The sequence below is a fragment of the Mustela nigripes genome, chromosome 1 (genome assembly GCF_022355385.1).
Source record: "Mustela nigripes isolate SB6536 chromosome 1, MUSNIG.SB6536, whole genome shotgun sequence".
In the NCBI taxonomy this organism is placed as follows: domain Eukaryota; kingdom Metazoa; phylum Chordata; class Mammalia; order Carnivora; family Mustelidae; genus Mustela; species Mustela nigripes.
This window is the reverse complement of record NC_081557.1, coordinates 143,181,495-143,196,521: the sequence shown is the minus strand read 5'-3', so window position 1 is coordinate 143,196,521 and position 15,027 is coordinate 143,181,495. Positions and strand designations below refer to the sequence as shown.

Below are 15,027 nucleotides of genomic sequence, written 5' to 3'. Positions count from 1 at the left end.
CTGCTTTAACCTTGAGCGATATTCCATGTAAGCCATTGCAGGGCTAAACTCTACTTGTGCCTAACAATAAGAGTATTATTTTTATTGAAGTAGTGTTATCATGTCAGTGTTTCAGTGTGTCTCAGGGCCTCTTCCTCAATTACGTCCCTAAGGAAGATATTGCCTTACCAGCATTTGTTTTGGTTTGTTTTAAGAAAGCACATATAATTTCAAATAGATGTTTTTCTTACTAAGATTTATTGAGTAATTTTAAAGTTATCCCTGTTTTCAGTTAAATTATCCTTAATAATGCCAAAGGATATATGTCATAGGCAGTTCTATATTTAATATTCTCTGCAAGAACACATAAGGAACAATACATGGAAAAATGAAACACCTTTATTTTTTTAAGATTTATTTGTTTATTTGAGAGAGAGAGAGAGAGTACACCAGTAGGAGCATGGAGGGGGGTGCAGAGAGGGACAGAGGAAGACAGAGCATCTCAAGCAGACTCCCCACTGACCATAGAGCCCCATGCATGGCTCAATCCCAGGATCCCGATATCATGACCTGAACTTAAACCAAGGTTAGACGTGTAACTGACTGAGCCACCCAGGTGCCCTAAAATACCTTTATCGTAAATATCATTGTAAAATAAAACAGCAAGGAAAGCTGATTTCAGGTATACTTTATTCAACACATACCCCAAGAAGTCATCATAACTTTAAATTTGGAGGGGAAAAAAAGACTGGATTGATTACCTTCCATTCCAGAGGGCTTAAGGAGATGAAGTGAACCAAAAAGTCAGTGCACAAAATATGATTTCAAAATGATATTGTGGGAAGATTCTGATTACCTCTTATGATAAAATGACTCATTTGTGTTATTTTTTTCCTCAGGTAGATTATACAACTAAAAGAGTAAATTATATTCAATAGCCTTTTCTAATGTTATGAAGAATGTCTGATTCTTGGCTATTTGTGGTTTGGATCCTTTTCTTTAAAGGGAACCAGAACTTTTTGATAAGCTTAGCAGGGCTCTCCAATAGAACTACCTCCAATATCGGAAATATTCTATCATCTGCATTGTTCAGATAACTACTGGCTATATGTGACTATCAAGCATTTCATATTAATTACCTTGGCTAAGGAACTGATTTTTTTTTTACCTAATTTTAATGGAAATTTAGTTAGCCACATGTGGCTAGTGGCTACCAGATTGCGCAGATGTTTAGCTGCCTCACATTGTTCTGCTGACCAGGTGATAGTATTGTGCCCCATACCACTGTCATTCTTGTATTTTAGGAGATTCCTTTTTTTTTTTTCCTTCCAAATTTTTATTTAAATTCTAGTTAATTGACATATATTGTAATATTGACTTCAGGAGTAGAATTTAGTAATTCATCACTTACATATAACACCTAGTGCTCATCACAAGTATCCTCCTTAACCATCGCCCGTTTGTCACCACCCCCCCACCCACCTCCCTCCATCAACCCTCAGGGTGGCCTGGGATCAAGTTTGGCATCAGGCTCCTTGCTCAGCAGGGAGCCTGTTTTTCCCTCTGCCTGCCACTCCCCCTGCTTGTGTGCTCTCTCTCTCTCTCTCTGACAAATAAAATCTTTAAAGAAAAAATGTTTAAAAAAAAAAAGAGCTTAGGAGGTTCCTGAAGGGATACCTCAAGGACCTAAACCTTGAAAAGATTTAAGAAATTCTTGAAGAGATCTTTAAAGGATTCTTTTATCTGTTTAGTTATTTTTCTTTTTAAGTCATAAAGATATAAGGTTTCATGAACTACTTCAACTAATACACACCATGAGGGTACTACCGATGGGGACAGTGCCTTTGTCTGTACGTAATCCCTGAATCTATAGCAGCAACACAATCTACACGTGCCCTTTGTCGCGGCCGGCACAACAAATCGACCAGGAACGTGAGGGTAAGAGGATGGTGAAAAGAAATCAAGAGACAGAGAGATGGGGGCAGGAGGAGCACCAAGGAGGATGCCCAATAGTGCCGAGTTTATTCAAGGCTGCGAGGCATTATATAGCTAACAGAAACAATCATAAGAAAGTATCTATTTTTAGCTGATTACTAAAGTGTTTGCAACATGCACAGAAAATCCTTCAAGCTTTCTTATTATCTCTTTCCCAAGCACCAATAGCAGACCCTCTAGTGCCAGATGTATTGACTTCAAGGCCACTCAAGACATAGTTTGCGTAAGCACAGCACAGTCTTACAGTGGTATAGTCTATGGCCCGTGCAAGGCCACAAGGACCAGCCAAGAATTTCTGACCCCGGCCAAATCCTCGCTATCTGACTAGCACACGTGTGGTAAGTCATGTAGGCGAGTGCACAACACAGAGCACAGACCCTTTCTCAGTGCTACTCAATTTTATCCACCCAAGCCTTTTGTTCGGCTATTCAGCCTTTAAAGGAGGCACAAGTCAGGGCCTGGTTTGGTCCTCATCTCAAGGCTTACCATGGCCTCCCACAGCCCTTAAGCAACTATCTGAAATTTTTTAAAAGCTTTTGCTTTTGAAGCACTGATAGTTCTTTTTTTATATATTTATATAAAAAAGAGGGGTAGGGGCAGAAGGAGAATTTCAAACAGGATCCATGCCTAAGGCAGAGCCCCAAATGGGACTCGATCTCATAACCCTGAGATCATGACCTCAGCTGAAATCAAAAGTCAGATGCTTAAACAACTGAGCAGCCCAGGCTCCCCAGACTGTAAGTTCTGAAAGTCTTCACATTTTTAATTGTCATTAATTGTCATTTCATTTTTAATTGTCACAACAACCGTTTGAAGTAAATTGAGTCCTGGTCCACCACAAATCTTTTCATTATGCCAGTCCATGTACACAAGAGAATTTTTTTATAATATAATAAGAATTATCTGCAGAAGTGCCTGGTTGGCTCAGTTTGTTAAGCATCCAGCTATTGGTTTCAGCTCAGTTTGTGATCTTGGGGTCCTGGGATGGAGCCCTGAGTCGGGCTCTGAGCTCAGTGGGGAGGCTGCTTAAGGATACTCTCTCTCTCTCTCCTCTCCCCCTCATCCCCACTCTCTCTCTTTTTCTCAAATCAGTGAATGAATCTTAAAATAAAAAAAAAAAAAAAAAAAAAAACAATTGTCTCCAGATTTTGGAAGTTAGATTTTCAAGCTCTGAAGACAAAGTTGTTTTTTTTTTAATTGTAGATTAATGATCAAAAACTATTTGCTGGTAAAATAAAAGAAAAAAACAAATGAACATGAAGTATGAACATAATACATAATTTCATAGTGTCCTAACTTTTTATCTGGAAGAAGGAATTTTAGCATTACTTTTTGAAAAGCTCAATAAATATCACATAGTAATCACAATTTATTCATCGTCTCACAACTTCTTACTGGTTTTATTTTTATTTTATTTCAGAAGCTCTTGAAAAGGACATCAAGTGCAAAGTGAACCAGCTCACTCCCAGGCGGTACTGGAACCATGAGCAGTAACGGAACAGACCTGACCGTTGGTTTTGTGTCCTCTTCTGTAGCTGTCCTTTTGTTTGGCTCAAACTTTGTACCACTTAAAAAATACGATACTGGTGATGGTAATTATTCTTCCTTCATAGTTAACTTTAAATTATGTATAAATGTGAAGTTCTCTTTTTTAGTGGTTTTTTTGTGTGTTTTTTGTTTGTTTGTTTGTTTGTTTTTAATGATGGCTACAAATTTTCTTCCACCTGGCACCACATGAATAGAACTTATGAATAAATCCTTCGATAATGCTCATTTCATTTTTTCTGAGATTTAGTCAGTATAGATTAGTCTTAAGGTTGTGTTTCATGGTAAAGCTGGGAGAGTGACTCTCAGGAAAGACGTTTAGCCTTATCTAGTATGTTTACAGAAGAAGAAAGTTAGTCAGTTCTACCAATATACACTTGTTTTGAAAACGCAAATTGCAAAAACACTTCATATAATAGAGAACAGTTTGAGCACAACATGGATTTTGTGCTTATGTGCCATTTTGATTCTGATACAACACTAGGTGAGCACAGAAAATGGCACCCAGAAGAATAAAGGTACATAGGAAAGCATGAGATGTGCTTGCTCACACACCCCTCAACATTCCAAGGCTCCCTCAGTACCACACCTGTTCACATCTGGTATTAGGATCCCCCCATCCACCAGCTTCACAATATCTCCAAACTGCCTCACTTCTGATGCCCACTTCCATAAGCAACCTTCAAGTCTTTTTCAAGTTGAGGTGCCATATTTATTGTAATACTTGTGAATTTAAACACTTAGCCAGTGTAAAACTGTACTTTTTTTTTTTAATTGGGTTCCTGTCTTTTTTTTTTTTTAACTAGGTTCCTGTCTTTTTCTTTAAACACATTGTTGATGAAATGTTTTTTGAGTGTTGTTCCCTTTTCCACATAAAAACTGTGGTTTTTATTATGTGATTTTGCATAGTGCGGTGTTTTTAGGAATGCACATGGCATGTTAAAGTTGACCTGACTGTAATGTGAACTTCAGGAAAGTGAAGCAGGAGGTTTATTGTTTGTTTTTTGTTTTTTAATCCACCTGCCTGTAAATAGCCAGGAGAAGAAGATGTTCAGATGTTATGCTGAACACCTGGTGGGAAGACCTTACTTTATCACCTCTGTTCCTTTTGTCTTGCTACTACTTAATAGAATTACAAATCTTTTCCCCCAGAGCTTTTCTCCTCTTTTTCTTTGGAATTAGGATGGAAATGGAAACTACTAAAAGAAGAACAAAATCTATAGCAAGGGGTAGAGGAACTGGTTTTCAGGTATCTCCCAACAACTGTGATCCTGGACAAGTCTCACCAGCTCTTCTGTTCTCAGTTCTGAATTGTAAAATGAAGAACTTGTAAAATGAAGAACCTGTAAGATGAAGTTCGCTTTCATCTCTGTGATCTTCCTTTTTTGCCCTAGGGGCTAACAGCCACTTTTTTTTTTCTCTCTCTCCTCCACCATGAGATTGAATTGAAATAGGCAAAAATCTTCCACAGGTAGAGTCAGAAGTGCTACACTGAGTTATCCCTGCCCTAGTATTTCTTCCTATATTGACTATTTCTTTAACCTAGGAATCCCTAAACCCTTGAAGGAACAGAAGTCTGGTACAGCTAGACTTCCTATCACCATGTCATCTTCCGCTAACTGGCAGATGGCAGCCCAGAGCACAGAAAGGAGAGTGCTCCAACCCAGAATGCTAATTCTCAGGTTTGGATTGTCAGGCTCATCACAGGCATTCAACTCTAGCTGTGAGGGGTCTACCTGTGGCCATAAGTGGCTTTGTTATTATCCCAAAGGTGGTATAAATGATCCCGAATGGTCTAAATTACCATTGTGCTATTCTGAAGTTCTTAATGCTGTGTTTTGGTGAAAGAAGGCACTGGGTGTGGCATTCAAATAAAAATATATAGATTTGGGCTTACCAAAACTCTTCGGTAGAAAATTCTTGATTTGTCTAACAGGTGAAACAAACAAAAGAATGTTAAGCAGGAATGCACTGTCCTTGGCAAACTCTGGAGTAAATTCCAGCTCTACAAACCGTTAGCTGTTGAGACATGTTGCTTCATCTCACATTCATTTTCTCCGTCTTTAAACTAGGGTTAACTATGATGCATAGTAATTGTAAAAATTACATTACGTGTAGAAAATACCTTATAGGCATTCAGTAAGTGGTGACCATTCCTCTAATAATATTGCTTTGATACCCCTAAGGGTTAATTTACTCAAATCAGTTTGAACCACTGTAACCGATTTCTTTTATTTCCAGGAATGTTTCTCCAGTGGGTACTATGTGCTGCCATATGGTTGATTGCCGTGATGGTCAATCTGATATTACATTGCCCTAAATTTTGGCCTTTTGCAATGGTTGGCGGCTGCATTTGGGCAACAGGTAATGCATGATTTAATTTATTTGGTAATCACTTAATACTATGACCAAAATAACTCTGGTTCATAATAAAAAGAGATATCACAAACAGCAATTCTGAATAATCCGTAGACATAGATACTAGAAATTCATTTCATTCAGATGCTCAATAAATATTTTGGGTACATTTGCTGACTTTTTCCTCTTAATGATTTCTTTCTTAGTTCCTGATAAAAATTATAGCAAAAATGTTTCAGTTGCTCTCTTTCTGTTCAAGCATGACTCATATATTAGTTTAAGTGCTCCAGGCTTTCTTTTCTCTATGCTAATTGGAAAATTTTTTTTTTTAAATAGTAGTCTCTACTAATATAGTATTTAAGACTTGTTCTTAAAAGTAGGCAGACACATTTTCATTTCAAAAGCATTGGCAAAAAAAAAAAAAGGGGCAAACAAAAATCTTCCCTCTGTTTCTTTATCAATATCTGAAATTATATAACTGGAATTTATACCTTTGGCCCATCAGGACAGTTTTTCTTCTATTAATATAAATATATCCCAGAAGAATTCTATTCTATTTAGAAAAAAGATTTCCAAGTATCAAGGATTTTTTGAGGTTAATTTGATTAAAAGCAAATAAATTTTAAAATATTAAAAACTTATTGGGTACCCACTAAATTTGAATCTCTGCAGAATTAAATGATTTAGTGAAGTTCCTGAGTTGGAGGACAAAAGAGTTCACTTTTAAATTTCCACTGGAATTTAAATTATTATACCTCATTTATACCTTGGTACAATTATGTTTATCACATCTAATGGGGAGAGGGAAACAGAAAGCTCACTGTATCCTATAGCTCTTTATAACAACTATAATATTTGTAATTACCCAGCAGGCTCTATTGGGATTCAGTGGGGAGGGTTGTAATTTGGGAAATGTTGCAGATGTGGATGCTATAGGTCATAGTAATGGAATGGAGATGGGGAGTAGAGGAAAGGGAGCAGCCAATGATGATGTAGGGATTTTATCATAGGTGATTAGGAGGGTGGTGGTATCACTGATACAGATGATGAAAATAGAAGTATGTGTCCAAAAAGAAAAATGATGAGTTCAGTTTGGGACCTTTTGAGACTGAAGTTCCTGTTGTTCCCACGTTGGGGGACATCTGGTTGGAGATCTCTTGTTGGGAACAGACAATAAAACTGTGGAGAAGGTCCAGGCTAGAGCAATAGCACTGGGAGTATGTGTCTCTAATTGATAGCTGAAATCTTGAAAGGGCAAGTGCCCAAAGAAGGCTATATAGCAAGAGAAAAAATGTGTTCAAGGGGAAATATTTAGGGGGCACCTAGATCCAGACAGTATGACAAGAAAGAGTAGCCTGTGACAGAGAGAGACAAGAAGGAATCAGGAAATGAAGGCATCTTGGAAGCCACCAGAGGAAATCTTTCAAGAGAAGATTGCAGGACTGAGGCCAGACTGCTGAGTGGTTAAGAACTATTAAAAAAAAAAAAAAAAAAATCATGCATTTGGCCTTGAGTGATCTTCCTGAATACAGGGTTCTAGAAGATACGTCAGTGAGCATGGGAGAGCATAGTCTGGTGCCATATTGGGCCAAAGACTTCTGGTCTTTGGCTCTGGTTCAAGTCTAAGAGGACAGTCACCACTGATTTATCATTGAAAGTTATCATATAACTTTCTACAAGAAGTTATAGAATAGAGACCTACTTTAAGGATAGAGTGTTGGTGCAATTAGGCAAAGAGTGAATTTATCATTTTTCTTTATAGGATTTTGTTTTATGCCTAGTTCTTTTAGCAATCATCAACCTGAGTTTAATGCCCAAAAGTGTAGTTATTTTATTTAAAAACCAAGGAATTGTGCTTGTGCTTTCCTAAATTTGTCCAAATCCCATAAACTTCATCTGAAGTTAAAAATTAATTCAATTTGGGGCACCTGGGTGGCTCAGTGGCTTCAGCTCAGGTAATGTCTCCGGGTTCTGGGATATAGCCTCTCCGCTCAGCAGGGAGCTTGCTTCCCCTTCTCCCGCTGCCTGCCTCTCTGCCTACTTGTGATCTGTCCCTCTGTCAAATAAATAAATAAATCTTTTTTAAAAAATTAATTCAATTTATAAATTTATTTTTGTATTAGAAATAACATATTTTTTTCTGTATGTTCTATCTCCAGGGAACATTGCTGTTGTCCCAATTATCAAAACCATTGGTTTAGGCCTTGGAATCTTAATCTGGGGATCATTTAATACCTTAACTGGCTGGGCAAGCTCAAGGTAACACAAAGCAATTTCAACTAAGATTCTCTACACTGATGTAAGGCAAGTCCTAGGGATTGGGCTAGCTGAGGGGAATAACCTGATTATTACCCTCACAGAGATTATAGCTGTAAGACATACACATGAAATATGCTACTTTTAATTATTATTTGCCTGAAATTCTAATATCCCATCTAAATATTTGGTTAAGATACAGTAAAAAATTAGCTCCCCAGAACAGAAGAAGGAAGAGAGGAGGGAAACTGAAGTGTATTTTCCTTTTTTATTGTGTGACAATTTCTTGGACATGTTATATGCATAATTCTCCTCTCATTTTCACAAACATGAGGTAAACACTACCTTCTAAGAGAGCTGAGAGACAAAGAGACTGAGTAACTTGCTGAATGTCATGGAATGAATAAGCTAGGCTTCAAACCCAGGTCTTCTAGTTCTAAAGCACATATTCCTTCTGGAGCCTGGGCCATGGTCAAAAAACCATGCCCCACCTTCCCAGCCACTTTTGTAAATAAAGTTTTTTGGAACACAACCAAACCCATCCATTTCATATTGTCTCTGGCTGCTTTGACACTATAGTGTCAGAGCTGGGTAATTGCAAGAGATCATCTGGTCCACAAAGCCTAAAATATCTACTCTCTAGCCCCTGGCAGCCGCAGCTCTAGAGGGGTCCAGCAGGGTCACCATAAGCCACATGGTGTCCATTTATATTTCAAGTTAAATTAAAATTTGATAAAATTAAATATTCACTTCCACACTGCACTGCTCATAGATCAAGTGTTCAATAGCCACAGATGGCCAGAAACTACCCTGTTACACTGGGCACCTATAGAAGACCCCCCCCCATTATCATAGAAACTTCTATTTGATTGTGCTGCCCTTGTTCGGTATTCAAAATTAACACTCAAGTGGAGTTTGGGAAAAGGAATAGAAAGGAGGGTGTCACTCTTACCTTAATTTGGGGGCTCCTCTTCCCTCCCAAAGCATTATAACAACCTCAGTAATAATAAAACAAATTAACTTCCAATCTGTTCTTTCCTGGCCTTTCCCCTTCTCCACCAGCTTCTTACAGGTGCTATTTTCTTTTGCTTCTTCTACTTGCCTCTTTCATTCTTGCCCTGAATGGGCAACAGTGCCAACAGTAATTGTTAGTAACAAATGCTACAGTTGATGTCAAGGCATTAAGAAAAAAAAAAAAAAGGTGATGCCAAAACGTTGTGATCTTTAACCAAGCAGTTACTTAAACGTCTGTCTCAATAAACACTGTACAAAATTGCAGCCAATTAATTAGGATTCACTTAGCCACTAATGTATTTTGTTTTCCTTCTTCCTTAATCTTAATAAGAAAGGACACTAGCAAGAATACTATGTATACTAACTCATTTTAGATATCTGCATAAGAAGAAAGGGATATATATATGACAATTATACTACCTTATAGGTATCCCATTTTAAACATGAGGAATTGAGGCACGCAAAGAGATGTTCAAGTCACAGTTAGTAAGAGAGGGATGTAGGATTTGAATCCAGGAATCTGACCCTGAGTCCATGTTCTTGAACACTGTGATGAACACATTTTCAAATATCGCTGCGCTGATGTAGCTTTCTCAATTCCAGGTTTGGCTGGTTTGGAATGGATGCAGAAGAAGTATCAAAACCGGTGCTAAATTACGTCGGAGCTGGATTATCAGTAGTGAGGTACACAGTCGTTTCGGACTTAACTCTTCTTCTAAAACTTTAGAACGCCTTTTAGAGATCCCAATGTGTTTACATTTTTTTAAACCTACATTTCATAAAAGTGCCATGATTTGCCCTCTGATTCTTCATTTATATTTACAGATTTGGCTTTCGAGGACGAAAGTGTCAGCTCTGGGTCCCAAGCCCCAGCTTTAGTTCTCAAAAGCTCTGAGACCCCCGGAAAATCATTGAGCTGCTTTGAAGCTCATTTTCATTTATCTGTGATCTTTAGAAAAATCTTAGTACATAGCTCCTAAATTAGAATCAAAAGGCACATTATTTTGCAAACTCAACTATACTCTATAAATAAATGTTATGCTGTCTCCCCAGTGCCCCTGGAATAGTCCTTGATTCTCTCCTCTTATCTCCTCTCATTACTCACTTCCTCTTTGCCCACCGCCCACCCCCCCCACCACCCTCTGGTTTCCACATTCCTGCTGTCACTTCATCTCTGCTCATCCCAGTCTGATAACTACTCTCTCACATATGAAAACATGTATTCATTTAAATATGTGTTTTGGGATGTATCTGTGTCTAGTCATATGCACTATGTGAATGAAGATGAAAATGACTTTAAATCTCCATAGGTCAGTGTTCAATCAATAAAACTCCAGCAGGAATTAGGTCACCTTAAATTCAGTCCCTTTCCTTTCTAGTCTCCATTTATATTCCCTGTCAGTGCTTCACATAATGGATAGCCGTGCCTGGAAAGATTTTAGTACTTTTTTATTCTTCAGGGAAAGAACACTCTATTTCTCTTCCTCCAGCAATGATGGCTTTTTCCCTGCCACATTCAGGAACAATCTCTTTGTCATTGAAATGTTGCCTAAGGGAGTGGTTCCAGGCCAATCGGAGAAGAAATAACATAGATTATTCTAAAAAGGCAGATTCCTGACATTTTTGGTTAGAGGCAATTTTATGTATTTTGTACAATTCACATGGCATCCTAGCTTTGAATAGCTCTCCCAAAAACAATTTCTTTACACCCCAAAATTGTTATGTAGCATGCTTTAGTTTTGACTTAATAGTAATTTAAGGCCAATTTACTCGGTCTGTCAGGCATTGTTTTTCTCCATATTTCTTCTTTCTTTAGAAAGTGTCCATCCTCTAAAATCGCAAATTATTCATGTTCTACCCACTTCTATCTGTATGACCTTGGGCAAATCACTTAATTTCTCCAAGTCTTGGTTTCTTCATCTGGGGCTAAAGTGAGGGAAATAATTGTGTCAGCCTTATAAAATATTTTGAAGATGAAATGAAAAGAAATATGCTAAGTGTTTTGTATATTGCTAGGTAGATGGCTAATGCTCTAAAATTTGGGTAATTTGTATTATAGTAATCATTATTTGTATCAATAGCTAGTTCATGTTCAATTACTGGTTTCCCCTGAGGGGTGTGTTACTCAGCTCTGTAGTAAGCTGTCGGTGCACTTGGAGATCATACGGTTTGGTTTGGAGCTTAGTCTATGGCACAGAAATGTGATTATCTCTTCCTATAGGGCATTCCAACTCCCTTCTGGGTTTCTTTACCAAAAGGACCTCTGGAAGCTTTTGTTTCATTATTTTAACTCCATTAAATCAGTTAGTTCAAAAGGCATTCATTGAATAAGCTTGGAGTTTCATGTCCTGTATAAGGAAACTTAGAATATGGTCACATTTGTTTAGTCACCTCCTATTGCTTTTCTTTTTAAAGGGATAGGTGAGATAGATTGTTTCTAGCCTTACATTTTTCCTATATGTGGTATCACTCATTTTCTACAACTAAAATCACTCTAGGTGTTTTATTTTATTTTATTTTATTTTATTTTATTTTATTCGGGAGCCCCATGAGGGGCTCAATTTCATGACCCTGAGATCATGACCTGAGCCATAATCAAGAATCGGATACTTAACAGACTGAACCACCCAGGCACCCCAACTCCAGGTATTTTAAACAGCAACGCATTTCACACAGGAAAATTTTCACAAAATTGTGATAAGGCCCAGTGGTGCAAAAGGAGGAAGGGCGCTCTGCCCAAAGCCCTGGAGCCGATGCTCCAACCAGCCCAGCTGCCTCTGCCCGGAGTTACCACCACTGCTGAAACTACCGAAGCCGCCATCAAAACAAAACAAAACAGTCTCTCCCAACTTTTAAGCCTATTCTTATGCCTCCTGTTGGCAAAACTTAGCTGCTAATAGAGTTTGGGAAGTCACGGTTTTCAGCTTTCTAGCCTCCATGGTTCAGGAGAGAATATGTAAGAGTGGGTGTGAAGCAGACACCAAGAACAGTGTTCTCTAAAACAAACTTAAATGAAGATCCAGGAGTCAGAGTTCATCAAAAAGCCAATTTCTTTTCCAATTAAAAAAAAAAAAGTGCTTTGGATTATCCTTGAGTCTGCTCCCTATTTCTTTCTCAACTTGCTGTTCCTGGAGAGTTGTGTATAAGGAAACCAGTTTTTGTTTCCAGCCCTTACCTTTCTTCAGAGCCACGGACTTATGTCTAACGAGGGTCAAACTCCACATGTCTACCAAGATGCCCCAAGGCACCTCCTCCCCAGCCTGAGGTGAGATAACCAGTGGAAGAGAGAACCCTGCTGGGTCAGGACATGGTCAGCAGTCTACGGACACTAGCCATTAGTTCTTTTCTCTCTACCTTCATTATTTCCCAGTCAGAATTACTTTTCTTATTCTCCCCTTCCCTGTCAACTGGTTCCTCCTCCTGTGTTCCCTGTCTCATAGAATGTAATAGGCATACTTATTCAAATTCAAAACCTAGTCATCGTGAGTTTTTTCCCTTTCATATCCCATCTTATATCTAATCCTGTAAACATTTTTTTCCTAATGTTTCACAGGTTCTTTCGCTCCTTTCCCCCAGTTCCTTAATATAAATTCACCTGTAGATGATTGTAAAAATCTCACATCTAGGAGCCCTTGAGGGGCTCAGTTGGTTAAGCATCTGACTCTTGGTTCTGGCTCAGATCATGATATCAGGGTCATGATCTTCAGGGTCATGAGATGGGGCCCCTAGTCAGGCTCTACACTCAGCTTGGAGTCTGCTTAGGATTCTCTCTCTCCCTCCCTCTCTGCCTCTCACCCTGCTTGCTTGTTCTCTTTCTCTCAAATAAATAAATAAAAATCTTAAAAAAAAAAAAAAATCTCAGAGCCACTGCCAGGAAGTAGCAACCCTAAAGGCTTAGGCCTTTAGGGAAGAGAGATGGCAGATGACCTCAGTGCTGCCAACAGGAACATGGAGGTCTGGAAGATCAAGAAGCTCATCAGGAGCTTGGAGGCAGCCCACAGCAATGGGACAAGCATGATATCATTGATTATTCCTCCCAAAGACCAGATTCCACCAGCTGCAAAAATGTTAGCAGATGAGTTTGGAACTGTATCTAACATTAAGTCCCAAGTAAAATGTCTTTTAGTTCTGGGAGCCATTACATCTGCACAACAGATACACAAGCTTTAAACAAAGTACCTCCAAATGGCCTGGGTGTTTACTGGGGTACAATTGTCACAGAAGGAGGAGAGGAAAAGAAAGTCAACATTGACTTTGAACCTTTCAAACCAATTAACACATCATTGTATTTGTGTGACAACAAATTCCATACAGAGGTTCTCACAGTGCTCCTTTTGGATGACAGCAAATTTGGCTTCATTGTAATAGATGGTAGTGGTGTACTTTTTGGCACACTCCAAGGAAACACCAGAGAAGTCGTGCACAAATTCACTGTGGATCTCTCAAAGAAACATGGTAGAGGAAGTCAATCAGCCTTGTGTTTTGCTCTTTTAAGAGTGGAAAAGTGACATAGCTATGTTCAGAAAGTAGCTGAGACTGTTGTTCAGCTGCTTATTTCTGGGGACAAAGTGAATGTGGCTGGTCTGGTTTTAGCTAAATCAGCTGACTTTAAAACTGAACTAAATCAATCTGATATGTTTGATCAGAGGTTGCAATCAAAAGTTTTAAAATTAGTTGATATTTCCTATGTTTGTGAAAATAGATTCAACCAAGCTATTATGTACTGAAGCCCTCTCCAACGTGAAATTCATTCAAGAGAAGATTTTGATGAAATCAGCCAGGACACAGGCAAGTACTATTTTGGAGTTCAAGATACACTAAAGACTTTAGAAATGGAAGTTGTAGATATTCTAATAGTCTATGAAAGTCTGGATATAATGAGATACAGTCTTCATTGCCAAAGCACAAAGAGGAAAAAATTATCTAACTCCAGAGCAAGAAAAGGATAAATCTCGTTTCACAGACAGAGAGACCAGACAAGAACATGAGCTGATTGAGAGCACACCCCTGCTGGAATGGTTTGCTAACAACTATAAAAAATCCAGTGCTGTATTGGATCGTCACAGATAAGTCTCAAGAAGGATCTCAGTTTGTGAAGGGATTTGGTAGAAATGGAGGTTATCTTGCAGTACCAAGTAGATTTCCAGAGAATGGAATACCAAGGAGGAGATGATAAATTTTTTGACCTTGATGACTACTAGGTAGTCGACATGGGTCTGGCAAAACGTGCCTCACCCTCCAGCATGCAACCCAAGGAGCATACCTGTGGTGGAATCCAAACAATTCAATTATATAAGAGAATATTATGAAAATGTATACAGCAACAAACTGGGCAACCTGGAAGAAATGGACAAATTCCTATAAACTTACAAACTGCCAAAACTGAACCAGGTAGAAACAGAAAATTTGGACAGACTCATAACCTGCAAAGAAATTGAATCAGTAATCAAAAATCTCCCAACAAATAAAAGCTCTGGGCCAGATGACTTCCCTGGAGAATTCTACCATACATTTAAAGAAGAGTTAATACCTATTCTTCTCAAACTATTCCAAAAAATAGAAATGGAAAGAAAACTTAAAAACTCATTCTACAAAGCCAGCATTACCTTAATTCCAAAACCAGGCAAAGACCCCACTGAAAAGGAGAATAAGAAGCCAATATACTAATGAACCTGGATGCAACACTTTTAATAAAATACTAGCAAATTGAATTCAACAGTACATTAAATTATTAATTTATTAATTATTTTTATTTATTAATAATTATTAAATTTTTCACCACAATCAAATGGGGTTTATTCCTGGGTCTCAGGGGTGCAGATCTCTGCCTTACAACTCGAACAGTTCCAGAACTTAATCCTTGAGCATTGGATATTGAGA

General features: G+C 38.3%; 1 protein-coding gene and 1 pseudogene across 3 annotated transcripts in view; both read left to right on the top strand.

Annotated features, from left to right (window-relative positions):
* Nucleotides 1-15,027, top strand: part of TMEM144 (transmembrane protein 144) — a 37,552-nt gene that overhangs the window by 1,272 nt on the left and 21,253 nt on the right. For 2 of the 3 annotated variants that reach the window (XM_059394096.1, XM_059394114.1), the window contains exons 2-5: nucleotides 3,395-3,566; nucleotides 5,761-5,883; nucleotides 8,037-8,136; nucleotides 9,751-9,831. In XM_059394096.1, the coding sequence (XP_059250079.1) occupies nucleotides 3,458-3,566; nucleotides 5,761-5,883; nucleotides 8,037-8,136; nucleotides 9,751-9,831 (413 nt within the window). In that variant the 5' untranslated portion in view covers nucleotides 3,395-3,457. Of the gene's footprint in view, nucleotides 1-2,133; nucleotides 2,313-3,394; nucleotides 3,567-5,760; nucleotides 5,884-8,036; nucleotides 8,137-9,750; nucleotides 9,832-15,027 lie in introns of all 3 variants that reach the window. The other variant, XM_059394107.1, reaches the window with a different exon arrangement.
* Nucleotides 13,017-14,568, top strand: LOC132013793 (eukaryotic peptide chain release factor subunit 1-like; annotated as a pseudogene).